At 39.2% G+C, this 18093-nt stretch overlaps 2 protein-coding genes across 2 annotated transcripts; one reads left to right on the top strand and one right to left on the bottom strand.

Moving 5' to 3' along the window:
- The first annotated feature begins 377 nt into the window (after window positions 1-377).
- Window positions 378-14223, top strand: slc25a18 (solute carrier family 25 member 18). Its single transcript, XM_042411104.1, has 10 exons — window positions 378-2935; window positions 4075-4444; window positions 4680-4802; window positions 9084-9139; window positions 9385-9475; window positions 9993-10108; window positions 10533-10719; window positions 11367-11530; window positions 12459-12534; window positions 12642-14223. Exons 2-10 carry the CDS (start codon window positions 4425-4427, stop codon window positions 12781-12783), a joined length of 975 nt encoding a protein of 324 aa, XP_042267038.1. The 5' UTR covers window positions 378-2935; window positions 4075-4424; the 3' UTR covers window positions 12784-14223.
- Window positions 14116-17715, bottom strand: atp6v1e1a (ATPase H+ transporting V1 subunit E1a). The gene is made up of 9 exons (XM_042411105.1): window positions 17509-17715; window positions 17196-17261; window positions 16990-17099; window positions 16177-16243; window positions 15920-16009; window positions 15774-15842; window positions 15541-15635; window positions 15282-15369; window positions 14116-14611 (listed from the first exon to the last, which is right to left on the bottom strand). Exons 1-9 carry the CDS (start codon window positions 17539-17541, stop codon window positions 14549-14551), a joined length of 681 nt encoding a protein of 226 aa, XP_042267039.1. The 5' UTR covers window positions 17542-17715; the 3' UTR covers window positions 14116-14548.
- Between the last annotated feature and the right edge of the window lie 378 nt (window positions 17716-18093).

Raw genomic sequence — 18093 nt, 5'->3', positions numbered from 1 at the left:
TAAAGGCTCAGCTGATCACAGTCGCGGACAGTAACTTGCCAGGTACATTTTCAGACTTGGTAAACAACATCCCTGTAGAGGTTTCAGCGATACGCTACACAGGGGCTCCCTCCATCGCAATATGTGAAAAGTGCATGTTGGTATGAGAGAAGGATGGACAGTGTCAAGTGGCCATTCTGCCCTGCAGGGCTGGTTACACAGATTTCTCCTGTTATATAATATTTTCTTGATTTGTGTTAAGAGCATATCATAAACTTTCAAAATATCGCTAGTTGAAGGTTTACCATGGGGGGAAAAACAAAAACAAAAACATATATGTAGCATACACATCAGGCAAACAACCACCAGAATCAGAAAAAAGGCACTTGCATGTCATGATAAAATTTATTTTCTTTTTTGAAAAAACGCTTTCTCCATAAAGCTTGCATTAATTCAACTACAAAGAATAACACACAGATTTAAATTACCATATCAGTAAAAAACAAATACAAAAAAAAACAATAACAAAAAACCAAAAATAAATAAATAAACAGTTGACAAACTTTCTCATTCAAATACCAAGACTTAAGGTCCAAAACCATTCAAGGGCCCTCTAGAAGCTGCAGCTTTATCACACTTCATAATATTCAAGTCTTAGCCAATAGTTGTGCAAACATTGTAATGTTTGCCCTGAGGGTGGCACTAGAGGAAAGGCCATGTGTTCTTAAAAATTTAGTTTTGTTATCTTGGAGGCATGAGTGTGAAGCCATGATTAGAGAAATTAACTTTGAAAAATGAAGTTTTCTGGCAAATTCATTTTAATCTGTGAAACTGATTTGGCATGGCTTCAAGGAGAATAAATTCTTATGGGAGTGGTACTTATTATTATTATTATGTGTTTTGTTTGTTTAAAGGGTCCAAGACCCAGCTAGAGTCATTTTTACATACCTTAACTCATGTTCTGAATTCATGTCATTTACTATGGATTATGACTACAAACACATCAGTTTTTTAGATTTCTGATTTATCAGAGAGAATAACTGAGAAGGTATCACTCCGCCCAAGAGGAAGTAACTTAAATGTTTTACTTTCTAGGAGGGAACACTATTGGATCCACCGTCACCTCATGGATTAAATACAGATTATGACTTGAAATGTTTTCTGTAATGTACCTCTATTTGTTGGATATTTAGATTAAGTTGTTTATGATGTTCATCTAGAGCTGAGGTTGAACTTTTTCTGTATATCTATTACAAATCTATTCAAATAAATGTATTTTTTAACATTTTTGAATATACCCAAACATAAAATTGTCAAATTTAAATCCCTATATGTGGTATGAGACATAATAACACTTGTCACGTTGTTTGAAGTGATTTGATTGGCTGTGTTCCTGTCACTGTTAAAGAGTTTTGATTTGCTGAGGGCCTCTTTATTGTTTTTTTTCCCCTCATCCTAATAGTGGAACATGATTGTCTAATCACCATCAGATCTGTTACTGGGGTGTAGACTACATAACATATCAGTGCTTGTATCCTACTGTTACAGCTGATCTTGAAGAAGACCTGAGGGCTGAAATATCGTCAAAATAAAAGAGAAATGCATATGGAGCCAGAGTGTGTGACACTTTTTTCCTACTCTCAAGTTTACTTCCAGTGATCAGTACCTCATTACAACCCTTGGTGTGCGTTACTTTTCCACTATAGATTGGAAACGGATAATATTGGATGGATATGGATTATATTACCTTTGGGGCCACATTTTACCTAAAAAGAAAATATTTTTGCTTGGTATATTACAATGTGTTACTGTATGAGAGGAGATAACTGGTATCTCTGAGCCATATATTCATGTGTAGTGTAGAAAAATGATTGCATATGTTTCATACATTTAACATACATTTTTATAGTGTCAAAGTCTACTCCTTTATATTTCTTCAATCTATAACTCTGAACATTTTTGTAGTTTAATACGCTAATAAAGAAGTATATTTCTTTGTCCTCAGTGCAAATCTTATGAAAAGTCCTCTGTTGCAAAAGAAGCATGGACAATCTGTGCTGGCTGCTGACCCGCTTGGTTGGATACGCAGACAGGCATCCTCTTACCCAAGTAAATGCTACACATTGATACATTGGCCACATGCAGTTCTGTATTCTCACCAAAATTTATCTTCTTTTTAAATAGTATGGAGAAACCACAAATTTTAAATATGCAAGCCAAATTAGAAAACAATCTTTAACGAAAGATTTTCCCCACTGATGAGAGGAGTGAACACTGATGATTGTTTTTCCATTACCGGGAATCAATATATGAATCAATGCTCATGAAAAAATAGTTTAAGGGCAATGAGTGGTGGCCGTGGTAGTCACATGCTCTTTTTGTTGATGTCCTTATGTAACTTTTTTGTCCTTTAATTACCTTCTTTTACATATTTCCAGATAATAAAATGCCCCAGTGGCTCAGTGCTAATAATATTGGTATATCATCGTTATCTTGGTAGTAACTAAGTCTGAACATTTGTGGCATTCAGTGTGGTACCCTGAGGTGTTATGTAATACTGCAACTCTGGAATAGAGGGCTCATCATAGATGGGAAGCCCTTTTGGTGCTGCTCATTTCGTATATATACACTCTTTAAAACAATACACATTGAGTTAGGGTTTTGGGTATTTGTCTCTGCCGTGTCTGTTGCAGGAGTTGTGGCAGCAGCTACACAGGCATGAGTTTATGTCGAGTTGTGTTAGTGCAGAGCTCTACTGCTGAGGCTGTGTGACACAGGGAGTCACCACGAGAGGGAGGGACTTAGGCAGCAGGACAATGCTGGTGTTTGTGCAACGGCCCCTGAGTGGCGGCTGGCTCTCTCAGATTGCTCTCGCTTGACTACCATTGCTGCACGCATTGTTGAAGTGAAAGGAAAGTGGACAGCTTGATCCTGCCTGTGGGATGCACCGACAGAGGTAAGACCCCAATTCCCCACTGCTATCTCTCTGTGGTTGAAGAAAATTAAGTTTTTTGAAAGCTGTCTCATGGGGCTGTGCTGTGTGAACTGTGTGAGTGGGGTGTTCCTCTGCAGTTTGGGGGAAACAGTGGTCCGGGAGCTGGAGGTTGGCTTGGGTGAGGCACCCTTGTCTGTGTTTTGGCAGGGTCACTACTGTGTGTGAATGGAGCTGAGCTGAAAGAAAGTTTCACAGAAAGAGGCTCAGTGAAAGGCATGTGTAGAATGTGACTAGGATCCAGCAAGGGAAAAGACAAGAGTTTAGAAATAGAGAACAAAAACATATTTGAAGATGAAACTGTGGAAGCGATGGAAAATGACACGAAAAGATAGTCCAAATCAAGATCGGTATATAAAAAAAGCTAAACTGATGTTGCTTCCTCTCCTCTTAAAGGAGAAGACGAGGCGAGGATATAGTGAAGGTTTACAGCGGTAAAAATAGAGGCAGAATGGAGGTGGAGAGATTAAGAGAGAGATTAATTAGAGAGCTGAGGGAAGGGGGACGTCAGGAGGGGAAAAGGCAGAAAAAGAAGGGAAGAATCGCTGGACATAGTAAATAGAGGAGAAGAGCTGTGAACGTCAGATAAGGTTTCAACAGCATTTGTATTATCTGGAATCACACTTCTTGGGCTAGACTACAAACTTTTGTTCCAGATCATAAAGAAAGAAAAAAAAACTTCCAACCTCTCTTCAAATCTCCTTTTTGGTCCTTTGTAAATGTGGTAAATGAATACCGTTAAGCCCCTCATTTTCAGTTCTGCCCTCCTTGCTAGATCAAATACCCTTATCCCTTTTAGCTGGCAGATTAGAGAGACTCAAGATGTTCTGTCTCAGTGTGGTAGTCCTGGGATATGCCGCTATTCACATTTATGAATGAGCAAGTCTGGATTTTACAGACCCTGATACTGAACCTGAGGTGTGTCAATCCTCCGTCACAACCAAAAGCCCTCCTACTATTTTATAAAGCCATTGCAAATGTCTATTCAGCGGGGCTTTGAGGAAGAAAATATATCTATCATGCAGAATAGAGAAACTTTGGTCTCATTTGCACTCTTTAGAAGTATTTAATCCACAATAACTGCATGTGTTTTGTTGTTCCAGGCAGCAGGAGAGAGATTGGGTTGTGGTGTGAGGTACAACAAAGCAGAAGGGCTGGCCAGAAGACACAGGTCCAACATTGCTGATTTTTGGCCACAACAGAAAAAAAGGCGTCCACTCCTACTGGAGAAAGGAGAAGAAGGCAGTCCTGTGCTGCCACATTAAAAGAAGCAGTGAGCAGCATTTGTTGCGTGTTGACCTGCAGTGACAACTTTGGGCTGCGTGTTGAAGTGTGGGAAGGAAGAGGAAGGGGAAGAAGGAGAGGAGGGGGAGGAGGAGGAGGAGGAGGAGGAGGAGAAGTAGGTGGAGGAGGAAGAGAGGAGTAGTGGGCCTAGAGCCCAAACACAGGCAGGATGGCAGAGAAAAAAGTTAGGTAAGTATCTTTACCTTGTTTGTTTAGCTTAATTGAGAATGTATTCATTAAATTGAAGCAACAGCTATGTTAATGTTGGTCCCTTACATTCTCTTTGTGTGTGTGTGTGTGTGTGTGTGTGTGTGCATCCTTGTCATGAAATGGATGTGTCATTTGCCTGGCTTGTGTTGTTGACTGCATGTAAATGGGTCTGTGCATGCATGTATGCCGTGTGTCTATGTTGATCCCTTTGCAGCCTCCCTGCTAAGCTGATTAATGGGGGCGTGGCAGGGCTGGTTGGTGTGACATGTGTATTTCCTATTGACCTGGCCAAGACCCGCCTACAGAACCAGCAGGGCGTCCAAGTCTACAAAGGAATGTGAGTAGGGCTCCCCTGGCCCGAGTTAGCCCGCCACTGTCATTGATCTGCCACATATAAAGATAAAGGCTTTAGCATTACTGCAATTTTGTTTTTGTCTTAGCATCACCCAGCGAGACTTTTAAAATTATTTCTGTTGAGAAAAAGTTCCAAAATGCATCTTTCCCTTTAAGGTTTAAGACAAAGGATAAAGGCTTTTGACCAATCCTCTTTGTGCACTGACAAAACTTTGTGTATGCAAATGTATACAAAACAGATATGACCGTTTCAAAACTGTAAAACCTTTTCAAATATCTGCATCCTCCATGTTATTAATGGTGTTAAATGTGCTCTCTGGTTAACAGCAGTCTCTAATTTGAGCTACAAACAAATCAAAAATATTTAGATTACCATGTCTCATACTTTTCCACTGAATCTCAGAGGGTGGAGTATCATTGTTTAACATTCTCTACCCATATTTGGTGCAGTTTGGTAAGTTTGTAGAAAACACACTCATGGGATCATATTAAGGGAATGGTTGCATAGAGTGTTTTTTTAATGAACTGCCATGGTATTTTTTTTTAGTTTTGATGTATATGGATTGTAAGTATGTAAATGTTATTTATATAGCACCTTTCTCGTGCTTCACAGTCAAATAAATAGAACAAAGATAAACAATAGATAAAATACACAGGGGGAAAAACAGACATAAAACACAAGTTAAAACATAAAATACCACATGCTACCTAAATGCCTGTCTGAACAGATGGGCTTTAACTGCTTTTTAGGAGTCCACACAGTCTAGAGACCTCAGACTTATTAGGTGCTGCTGACTGGAATGCATGATCTCCCCAAGTCTTAAAATGTGTCAGAGGGACACTTTGAAGACCCTGGTTAGAGGACCTAAAAGCTCGGCTCATGGTGTGTGGGCGCAGAAGGTCCAAGGTATAACATGGAGCCTGGCCATGCAGGGCTCTATAAGTGAGCACCAAGATTTTAAAATGAATTCTAAAATGAAGAGAAAGCCAGTGCAGAGAGGTCAAAAGAGGGGTAATCTGTGACCATCTGTTGGATCATGTTAAAAGCCTAACAGCAGCATTTTGGATGGTTTGTAAATGTTCCAAGGAAGATTTATTAAGGCAGGTAAAAAGAGAGTTACAGCCGTCTAAATGTGATGAGATAAAAGCATGTCTTAGCATCTCCATTTCAGCTCTTGACACAACAAGACCGTAGTTTGGCTATGTTTCTTAAGTGAAATAAACATGATTAAGTCAGTGTCCTAATGTTAACATCAAAATTCATGGATTGGTCAGAAATCACACCAAGATTACGCAGACCAGACCGAGAAGGTGAGGACTTCAGTTTTATCTGCATTTAACTGCAGGAAAGTATTTGCCATCCAGTTCCTAATTGCATCTCAATGGTTGTTGAATACGGACAGTCTATTAAGCTCATCAGGTTATAAGGAAAAGTACAACTGGATGTCATTAGCTTACAAATGATAGGAGATGTTGCTGGAACTACTGATAATCTGTCCTAATGGAAGCATGTATAAGGAGAATAAAATAGGCCCCAGGACAGACCCCTGGGGGACGCCACATAACAAAGCAGCAGTGTCTGGCACACGTTCACCTACAGAGACTGAGAAAGTTCTATCAGTGAGATAGGAGGAGAACCACTCTAATGCAGTCCTACAAATGCCCATCAGGTGTTTTAGCCTGTGGATTAATATGTGGTGGTCAACAGTATCCAATGCTGCGCTAAGGTCCAATAAAACCAAAACAGAACACTCTCCAGCCAGTAGGATGTCATTTGAAACCCTAAGGAGAGCTGATTCAGTGGAGTGTAGTTTATGAAAACAAGATTGAAATTTGTCAAACACGCTAGGCAAATCCAGTGTTTGAACAAGTTGCTTTTCAACAACCTTTTCTAAAATTTTAGAAAAGAAAGAGAGTTTAGAAATAGGCCTATAGTTCTCTGGCAGGGAGGGGTCCAGGTTAGGTTTCTTCAACAAAGGCTGAACAATATCCTGCTTAAAATAGCTGAGGACACACCCTGATAAAAGAGAGTGGCTTATAATACTAACTAAATAAGGAAGAACAGGACATCTAGTGGGCTTAAAGAGGATTTCATTTTCCTAACAAGGCTGCAATATCGTCTATAGAGACTGGACAAAAGGAATCCAAGGAACATTTACAACCTTATCTATAAAATAATTAAGAAAGTTATTGCAGTCACTGGTAGAGAAAATTGGCACATTTGGAGTGCCCGGAGGGACAATATTGTTCATTGTATCACACAGGACTGTAGGATTTATCTTGCTGGAAGATATTAGATTACAGAAATATGCAGATCTCTCAGCCTCCGCATTGTCATTGTGGATAGCCATGAGCTCTTTGAGATGCAACCAGTGTACTTCAAGCTTCGTGGCTTTCCACAAGCGCTCGGTCATCCGACATTTGCGCCCAAAACTCTGCAGTTTCATTTATCCATGGAGATGAATTTATGGATGGGATTTTTCTAAGCTTTATCCAGCACCAAGGAGCAGTGATTGCCATCCTTTAAAACAATGTTGCTGTCAAAAATCATAGAGAAATTAACTGCTGCAGCCTCATTTATGAAACAGGTGCGTCTCATATGCAAAGGAGGCTGAGATTCCAATTTAAAACAAATATCAAATAAAATACATTTGTAGGCACTGACAATAAGGATATGGATTGTCTTACTACTGTATGTAAAACCTGACAGTAGTTTTAAGGAAGGCACCAAAACTACAATTTCATACTCTTTTACCTCAGTTTGTATTCGTACAAATCAAGAGATGCAGAGAAAAAGACAGATTCAGTGTCCTTAAAAGACAAACTGACCCTGAATTTCTTACTACGCACATCTGGTCAGCATCTATTTTGCTGGTTGATTAGGCGTGGCCATCCTGTGTTTAGCAGCGCAGGCATGTTTATACTGTGAGTCAGACATGGAAAAATAGCAGGGATCACTCATTCCCTTTTATTTTTGTGTTCTTTGCAAAGAAAAACATTGGTAACACTTTCTATGAAGCCCAAGTCTATAATGCATTATAAATGTACTTATAATACTTTATAATCTGCTTATAGCACTGTGTTATTATAGTTATAAGCACTTATAAATATTCATAATGCTTTATAACAATAATCTCAACACATTATAAAGCATTTTATAATGACTTATAAGGTCAAGTATCATAATACTTCATAATTGCTGGTCACTCACTGACATTTTTTTTGCAAGGATCATAGTGTGTTATAATGCTTATAGTTGTAATACGTCATAATCATTTTATAATGCATTATAATCATTTGCCAAGTTCTTTTTAAGGAGTCACTTTCGTTGATCAAATGTTTACATAAAAGTAAAATATACAGCTACAGGTAAAGTAAAAGTAGTTTCAGGTACTATCTATAATTTGAGTCAATTGAGTTTTTTGGGGAAACATTACATTAGTGAAATGTAAATATCCATCATTCCATTGTTGATCATCAAAAAGTTGTCAAATTAGAGCACTCAATTCATTGTCTATTATGACCCATTAAACAAATAAGTGTTACGTTTTGGGTTGTTCTTGCATAGATTTAATGATATTTTTTTTCCCATTTTACTTAAAGCAAACAATGACCACTAATAATGACTTATGAGCAACTTATAATGTATTATATATACCTATATATAATATATATACCTATATACCTCAGGAATTTCATTACTTCACTTAAAGCACCCAATGACCACTTACAGTAACTTATAATCACATTATAATGTATTATAACAGTGATTATAATGGTTATAAAATTATTATAATGTATTACTAATATGAGAATTATAATGCACTATGATCCTTGCAAAAAAATTATTGTTATAAAGCATGGATATTTATGAGTGCTTATAACTATAATAACACAGTGCTATAAGCAGATTATAACGCATAATAAGTATGTTTATACTGCATTATAGACATGGACGTCATAGAAAGTGTTACAAAAACATTTTTACATAACTGCTCATGTGGTTCATTGACACCACAGGTCTCTGTCCAGTTTGTTGTTGGAACAGGGCATAAGTCATTATGCTAATTATGTAAAGGTCTGGCTGGTGATGATGCTTATAAATGAAGCGTAATACTACAGTTTTGATCTGATTGGAACACATGTCTGTAAGTAGAGTTAATAGTGAAAGACATGAACATTGTTAAGTTGTATTTTAGGACCAAACTCTTTCAGATATTGTTATTTGAAAAACTGACGAATGTTTTCTGTTTTGTCTTTAAAGGTTAGACTGTCTGGCAAAGACGGTACGCTCGGAAGGCTATTTTGGATGCTACAGAGGTATTCTATGCGTTTCTAATCCGTGTGACAAACAACTCTACAACTGTGCTTTACTATAAACATAATCTGACTGCCTACGCTGTTGTTTCTCCTGTGAGCCCTCAATCTTTTTATCATAATAACCAAAGTCTTCTGACCTCAGCCCACAGTGGCAACCTATAAGCTGCTGTGTAGGTTGATTCTATTTGTGTGGCTTAGCGGAAACGGTTGTGTGTCACTGTCATCAGCCTGTTTGTCTTTCACAGGTGCAGCAGTGAACCTCACTCTTGTCACACCGGAGAAAGCCATCAAACTGGCCGCCAATGACGTCTTCAGACAGAAGCTCTCCAAGGATGGGTGAACTTGACTTTTGTCTTTCAATGATACATCATATGATGAAGGCACATTAAAATAACCAACCTAAATGCTAATATCTTTATTTATACCAAACAGAGATTAGATATACTGTAGATTTTAATGTTATATTAAATAATTCATATCATGTGGGATTATTTTTTGCTAATCAATATGATTTAAGATCGCTGTTGTCTCTTCGTTTCATTGCAGCCTGAAACCGGAGAGCCAATCTATAAGTTAGTTTAAAATAACTGAAATATTGTGATCTATTGCCTGTATTACATCATATCAGTATCCTGATAAGTATACCTGGAGCAATACTAATTCTGAACTTGTATTCATTATACTTTCAGAAATATCACTATTAGTCTAGTCATATTTATTTAAAAAATGTCCTTAAGCATTAACTTAAGTTCCCCATTCCCACTGTCATGAAATCTCACAAGGAAACATGGCCTGTTATGGCTGAAACCTACTGTTGTTAATGCTTTATATCTGGTACTTTTTGTGTCATCAGTCATTTGCCTCTATGGGGGGAGGTTCTGGCAGGGTGTGGAGCTGGGACCTGTCAGGTGGTAGTCACCACTCCCATGGAGATGCTCAAGATCCAGCTACAGGACGCAGGAAGGCTGGGTGAGTTGGTCACTGAATGCATTTAATGTTCAATGCTTCAAAATAGTTGTTGTGCACCATTATCAGGATGTATTGTGTCAATGTTTATGGAAGTGTTAATAGATGCAATGCACTGAAATTCAGGAGGTGAATCAAAAACCCTGAAAATGTGACTTTTTAACTTACTATTACTACGATACTATGATTGATTTGGTAACGGTTTAGTCATATACTATTTCTCTCAATAAATAAGGCCCAATGTGAGTGTTCACATATTGTTGATAAAACGTAAACGATGAAGATGTGGCATCCGTCTTTTCACCCATTTACTTTCTCCTCAAATATTGGAAAACCAAAGGTTGGTGGCCCGTCCTTTGTTCAGTAACACAAACACTCACAGTGATGGCTGCAGGGTTACATTAGTCTACATGTGTTTTTCCATCAGCTGCCCAAAGGTCTGTCCCAACTCCAGCTCAGGCTGCTGCTCCTGGTCCAGCTCCATCGTTGGTGGCCCCCCCACCAGCTCGGCCGACGCCTCCACAACGGCCCTCGGCCACCAGCATCACCGTAGAGCTGCTGAAGACTCGTGGCCTGGCTGGCCTCTACAGGGGGGCAGGAGCCACCTTAATGAGGTGAAACACACATAAAGACATAAACACACACACACACACACTCATCCCCTTACTTAAAGTATGTGCCAATTGTCCTGCGTTTTTCTCTTTTTTACTTCTAAAGCACATGTATGTACACTTTCACTATACATTCACATTTCATATATCACCACAGAAAGTAAAATAAGCCAGCATGACAAAAGCACACTGTTGCTCATATTTGATTCTCAGTCTATGACATTATACATTTCAGACTTTGCTCTTGCGTTGGAAACCTTGAAAAGATTTCATGTACATGACCGTGCACAATAGCTTGTGTTCTGCAGCTCTATCTTCTATTCAACTCTGCCATTGTTCCTGTGATGAGTTGATTTTCAGATTGCATAACCCACACTGTGCTGGTTGCATTTCCTGACAACTCTGTTAATCAACACCGATCAATAGATTCCTGCAGCTATGTCTGGCTGCTATGCTGCAGTTGAATGGGGCCATGTCTCATTCTCTGTCCCTGCCTCACCCCTCTGACGTCACTCTCTCTCACTCATCTTTTGTCCCACTCATTTTCAGTCTATCCCATTTCTTCCTCCTTGACACAACCTACAATACAGTCTTTTACATTTTCTTTCTATCTCATTAAATCAAACATTTAAAAAAATCCTATTTTTCAGGGATGTCCCCTTCTCAATGATCTACTTCCCGCTGTTTGCCAACCTGAACGCGCTGGGTCGGGAAACAGCTGGTGGTGCGCAGGCCCGGGCGCCATTCTGGCAGTCCTTCATGGCCGGCTGTACCGCAGGCTCAGTGGCAGCTGTGGCTGTTACACCACTGGATGGTGAGTGGGAGGAGAGAGAGAGAGACATAGTAGGATAGGAGCTGGGGTGTGAAAGGGGGCTTAAACCTCTTCTACTCACAAAGACTGCAGGTGTATATATACCTACCCAGCATTGCAAAGCCTCATTCTAAATTGGTATAAACACATCACATCATATTTTAAAGCAAGACTATGTAACTTTCGAAAGAAGAGGTAACATAAACTTCCTCTTACAAATTAAAAGTTAAATCCATAAGCAATAAAATACACTGTTGCTGAATTCAATGCACTTATGGATTTTGTCGCTACAGCTTCACTTGATTTGGCATGACCGGTAGCTTTTAGTCGACAAGTTTAGGTAATGTTTGCAAAACTTCAGATAGATATTGTTGTGTGTAACATTACTGAGTCTATTCGCTTCTTAACTCTCCTCTACTTGTGCTACAGTCACACTATAGTCTCAAATCCACATCTACACACCAAATCTAAACAGGTTTTGAGTACATGGTGTGTTCAAACTGGAAAAGTGACGACATTAAGTAATTAAGTCAACAGTTGATATGCATACTAAAAACTGTTCATGGACACTGTTCCCCCATAGTGTCAAGGAAATTGAGGAGCTACTCACAGCTTGGAAAAAAGTAATTGTGGATGGTGGTGAAACATCCACAATGAATCCAGGAGCACCACAGAAAAAAATCATTTGAATTTTTGTTAAGTTTACCTGCAGGTGGCCTTCTGAAGTTTCTTGTATAATAAAACACAAAAAATGGCATACTATGAAGATTACTATACACTGTATACATTTAGTATGTAGTATGGAATTGAGATGCTGTACGTTCACCATTATCTTGTAATTGTTGCAACAGTGGCTGCTGTTTGCTTTAATTGACTGTCATTTTTGAGTTTATGTAATGATGGTGCATCCTTGTTTTAAATACTCATACAGTAATAAAGACTCGTCTGCAAACCTTGCAAAAAGGTGAGGGAGAGGACACGTACAAAGGAATTGTTGACTGCACAGGGTAAGACTACAGTATATGATTAAACATTTAGTACATTTCAGTAAATATAAAAGGGCGTAGTAACATATGCTTTTATTAACTTCCTTCCTCTCTGTGTACTTCTGCAGGCGCATCTTGAGGCGGGAGGGCCCATCAGCATTCCTCAAGGGTGCAACGTGTCGCGCTTTAGTCATCGCTCCTCTTTTTGGCATTGCGCAAGGTGTCTACTTTCTCGGGGTAGGGGAGACGGTGCTAGGGTTGCTGGGATAGCAGTGCTTGGCATGGTGGCGGCAGTCGCGTTGTCTCTGTACAGATAATTTGCTGTGTTAATCTGCGGTGCATGCACAACCGAGTGAATACAGAGAGGGTAAAGACGGCCACTATCTGCTAACCAAAGGATGAGGGAACAGTCCGAGATATGGGGAAGCTCTTTTTACTAATATGTGGATCAAGCGGTTCACACTAATCATGTTTCTTTAGGTTTCCAACATGCTGTCAACAGGGTTCTGTAGGTTAAACAGGGTCTCTGTGTATGTGTGTGACTAATCTGAGGGTATGTGTCCCAAGTTGTCTGGGTTATCCCAGCGTGCTTGCTGCAATTTGTCTGGAGCTCCTTTCACCTGGGAGAAATAATTATGTCTGGTTGTTAAGAGAGTTTCTGCACGTTGTTCGGGGCTGCTAGCAAACAAGCCTACCAATCTGACCATTTGTTTGGTTGTGACGAAAAACCGTGCATCATCCAATGTAAGTGACAAATCCCCCTTTCAATCTTGATCAAAAGCTAATATTGCATAATGTTTGATGTCAGAGTCTGAACTGGGTATTTGGCTTGACTTCAAATGCCAATCATTTAGATTTCAATGTTTGATGTCTTTCTCTGGAAAAGGAGCTTGATCTCCTTCTGCCTACGCTGTTACGTATTCCTCCCACTCCATCCGTGAGGTCTGAGTTGTAATCTTGGATTCCTTCACTGGATTGGAAGGTGCTGCCTGTCAGTGTCTCTAAGGTAATTTGTTAATCTGATGGTAATGCTTTAATCCCTGTATTAGCGTACAATATACCCTAACACACAGCTCACTCCCTGCCTAAAGGCCACAGACTGCTGGGCCTTTAGGCTTGTCTTGTAGCCTTGACTTCCTCTTCTTCACAGCTTGGAAGGGTTTAAATAAAACCTGTGAGAAGCCAAGGGCTGCTACTGCTTAGATATACATGTTGCTTCAAATGTTGTGCGCACAATAACTAAAAAAAATGCAATTAAAGCCTTATCACTGCTGTTAGTTTTTAAAGCATCAAAACTGTAAGTCTTAAATGAATTCAGTGGAATCGGTTGTGTTTAAATATTGTTTTGGTACTTGAGTCCAATTTAGCACAGACAATTATAATTGTTAGACCCATGGAGGGAGTATGGCACCTTGTCTTGCCAACTGTTTGCCATTACTTAAGTCCACTGGGTGGCACTAAAAGCTTTTTTTACATTTTTAATGGAAGACACATTTTGATGTGGCTAGTGTACCTAGGCTACTACATTTTCCTCATTGTAGAGTGAACATAGCCTGAGTAATTGTTTGTTTACAAGCTGTAAATAAAGATATCTCATACATGCTGATTTCTCTGTGTCACACACATTTATTACTTTGGTTTTTGTTCCTGAACAACCTTTCTGTCTACACACCCACACACACATAAAAACTGTTAATTTCTCTTACAAAATAAAAAGCTATATATTTGGCAAATGTTGCATTTGCATTGCAGTTTAAAGCAGTCCTTGGGTAACCCCTGGAAAGGTAAAGAAGGTGGCACTTGAACATATGTAAAAGTGCACTTGTTGTTGGATTAATTCTCAGTCCATTAGTACACAAATCCAAATACTGTAAATCAGCATATCCGTAGCATCCCATTAAGTGAGTCAGGGTTTTCTTTGACCCTGATGACTGGCGGGTGATTGTACAGACTCTTGCTTACTGTAGCCATCAAACAGTCTGTGGTCACCTTATATATCCCCCCTGTGTCCGCACTGCTCTCTTCAAATCCATCGTTAATCCGTGAACTTGCGGTTGGGGTTGACACCAAACAAGGCCACTCTGATTTCAGGCATCATCTGTCAGGGGTGAAGTCAGGATATAAAATAAAACAAATAAAACTTGATAAGTGACCTGAATAAATGAGTAGAAAAAAAAATAGGAATGGAGATGCTGCCATATTTTCCCCTTGTTTCTTTAATGGACATAAACAGAAGTTATCTAATAAACTATGACCTACAGTACTGGATTTTCTAAAAATTATGGAAGCTTCTTGCTTGCAAAAACACTTTTTTTACAGATAAGCTATGTGGGTGCATCAGCAGCGCTGTGTAGGAAGCAGTGAACATTTGGGAAGCAAACTAAATGCCCCTGAACATAAAGTTTCTTTGTGAAACATGTAACAACAGGTACTGTAAACACAAAGTATGAATAAAGTGTAATTACTTGATAAAGCTATATATATGAAATTGAAATGAGCACACCTTCCCTAAATCCACACAGTAAAACTGAGAATTTGTGTTTCCCTACAAATAAAAGATTGCTAAATTAAGTAACACCCAATTTAACTGTGGTAAATTTGTGTCAGTCTTGCATAAATTATCCATATAAATTTTCACTTTGACCCTCATACCTGTAGGTTATAAGGCTCGCTGGAATAGCTACTGGGCTGTGCTGCCCCCCACAGACAAACAGCAGGAACTACTTTTAATGTGTTGTAATAGTAATACATTATGATAGTTACTCTACCTGTTGTCCCATAAGCTCTAGCCTGCTCTCCAGAGTGTTGGAAACTTTGATCTTCCCGTTATCATTATACATCTCAACTCCTCCGCAGCTGTTAAAACAAACACAGGTATTGTAAATATGACAGAACCAATGTCACCTCAAATATTCATTTTCTTTGCCTTTTTCAAACATGATCACAAAAATAATCTGACAATTCATTTAAGGAGTGACAGTTGATGTTAAAATGTAACATGCTGAAAAGTACATGAAATGATCTCACATGTCTGATGGAAGGAAACGCTCCGTGTCGATTTTGACGAGTATGTTGCTTTTCACTGCCTCTTTGTAAATAGGGATGTTCTTATTAACCGCAGCCTGTGAGGAAATAATATATAAAAAGACTTAAAACCAAACACCACCATCTATCATAAATGCAACAAGACTCTTGTGATGATCTGTGATTTCCTAATTTTTTACAATAATCACATCACCCGTTAGTCAGCTCAACCTCACCTGGACCATTTCTACATCCTGTTGCCGACAGCGGATGGTAACTTTTGGTTCCAGGAGTCGGTAGAAGCCCTGAAGAGTGGAAAAGCTCAAACTCAGTTAAACTCAGTTGGTTTACCTGTATACCCTTTTGACTGAATTTACTGTACCTGAAGCAACAGGCCCTCCAACAGTGTTGAGTACCTAGCAGGGTCCAGGGCAATCTCTGCAAGTCTTTGACGGGCCTCATTCAACAAATCCTGAGACAAGAACATAGGTAGAAAACAGAAAAATGCTTTTATTTTACATGTTTCTTATGAACACTCTCATTCCTATAATGTAGAATCAGTCATATTTATGAAACTGTATTGTCAGTGATAACAGTTGTGTAAGATGAACTGAACGAGAATATGTGACCATCTCTAACCGTGATCATGTCGTCACGGGCTTTCAACACCTTCAGCCTCGCTTGGTTCATCAGGTTGGACATCTGTCTGTGGGGAGTGGGAGGACGAGTCAATGAGTAATTAGCCGCACACATTAACATGTAATACAGCAACCCTGTAACATATTTCTCTTACATGATACCCAGTTCTTACAACACATCGAATTCATGGATTTTGAGAAGCAGACATGAAGACATTAGTGCTAAAAGTCTTCATGTTAAGAGTTCAGCACCCAGGTAGGGGATGTAATTACATTACATCTAGCCTAAATATATTTGTATTGCTCTTTTATCAACACTCAATGCCAGTGAGGGCATGTTGAGATTAAAAAGGCAACCATACCTCAGAGAACCAGGTGATAGCAAAGTAAAAAAACAAGGTACAGGCCAGAAAAGGAGAGTGGAGATTTCTATAAGAACCTTTATTTTAATGTGCTGTGTGATCCTTGTCTATCACTTCAAGTCCACGTACCTGCACATGAGATGCAGGAAGGCTAAGAATATTGTCATTATTTATTAAAGCCAAAGCTGTACAAGCATGGATCAAAACAACAAATGTAAATGTAAACTAGCTTGGTCAGAATCTGGACTTCAATCAATCCAATTTTGAATTTGTACCAGGACTTGCTGTTCACTCAACTCAATGGACTTTATTGGCATTAAAGCATGAAAGCCAGAACAGATTTGCAAAGAGTCCAAATGGGTGAACACCATTTGTAGGGCATTGCTCACATTTCAGGAGTGTGTGTAAAAAGGCTCAAACTACTATCCCCCATGGCGAATGACATAACTCACATTTTCTTATGCTGTTCAATCTGCTTTTCCTTCTTCTCGTAGTATTCCATGATTTTCACCCTCTGAGTCTGCACTAGACGACCTTTCTCAATGTTGAACTCTTCCTCTGCCTGTAAACAGATGGGTATGACAAGGCCCTTTACTGGTGACTGCAGCAAAAAAAAAAAAAAAATCACAAGACTGACAGACAAACAGACTTCAATTACCTTCGCATCAATTTCCTCAACTTTCTCATTGGCCTCTTGCTCAATGAAGGCCATCATGTGCTTGATCTGCCACAAGGGACAAACAGAAAAAAGTTTGTTCAAATTCAAATGTCTGACCAAGTTCAACCTTTATGTATCAATTTTCAAAAATGTAAGTACAAACCAAGAAACAACCTCGAAAAAAAGATTAAACAGCTACACGTAACGGTGGTCCTGTATTTTGGCTAACGTTACTTTTGTTTACCTAGATAACAAAGTTGTTGTCACCTCGGTAAAGTCAATTTAGTTACTTGCCCAATATTGCTTACTTTACCTGTTTCTGTACATCAGCATCGGTGAGCGCCATATTTGTTCTTTAATATGTTTTGTTGATTTAAAGTCTGTAAAAATAAGTCCTGTCGTTACTTGTACGGTCCAGTCCACCAGCAACAGCTTGGGGTACAGACTTCTTCTCCCCTGCTTGTTTCACGTCGAAGCGCCTCAGTTTTTTTTCCCCACCCGCATTCCGCGAAGACCCGCCCTCCCCTGCTTTTTATTGGCTAGTGCTCGATGATTTCGTTGGTTAGATTGGTTAGATTTAGGCATGAGGAATTAGATGGTTGGCTTAGGGTAAAAATATCAGGATCAGAGCCAATCAGAGGCAGAATAAGGCGGGTCTTCACAGAATGCGGGTGGGAAAAAGTAACGCCGTCGAAGCGTCGGAGCAGCTAAAACAAGGGAAACAGAACTTCCGGTCCTAACTTTCAAAATAATATGCGTATTTAATAGTCAAATAAATCCTTGGAACGGGGAAAAAAGTGTGAGCGACACTTTTTTCTGTCGAAAATACGTTATTTCTGTCGAGCAACATTTATCAAAAGTGTCGAGCTACCTACCATAAGTCAGCCTTTTTACGTAA

This window comes from Thunnus maccoyii, chromosome 5 (assembly GCF_910596095.1).
Source record: "Thunnus maccoyii chromosome 5, fThuMac1.1, whole genome shotgun sequence".
In the NCBI taxonomy this organism is placed as follows: Eukaryota; Metazoa; Chordata; class Actinopteri; order Scombriformes; family Scombridae; genus Thunnus; species Thunnus maccoyii.
Note: the sequence above shows the minus strand (reverse complement) of the source record. Positions and strands in the feature narration are given on the sequence as shown.

Bases quoted from the DNA above. Each gene is read 5' to 3' on its own strand.
- slc25a18 (XM_042411104.1), top strand. From the start codon at position 4,425: ATGGCAGAGAAAAAAGTTAG. The intron at 10,720-11,366 runs GTGAAACACACA...CCTATTTTTCAG, and splicing joins GCAGGAGCCACCTTAATGAG to GGATGTCCCCTTCTCAATGA. The intron at 11,531-12,458 runs GTGAGTGGGAGG...ATACTCATACAG, and splicing joins GGCTGTTACACCACTGGATG to TAATAAAGACTCGTCTGCAA.
- atp6v1e1a (XM_042411105.1), bottom strand. From the start codon at position 17,541: ATGGCGCTCACCGATGCTGATGTACAGAAACAG. The intron at 16,244-16,989 runs GTGAGTTATGTC...CACTCCCCACAG, and splicing joins ATTGAACAGCATAAGAAAAT to ACAGATGTCCAACCTGATGA. The intron at 14,612-15,281 runs GTAGAGTAACTA...CACCCCTGACAG, and splicing joins TAGAGCTTATGGGACAACAG to ATGATGCCTGAAATCAGAGT.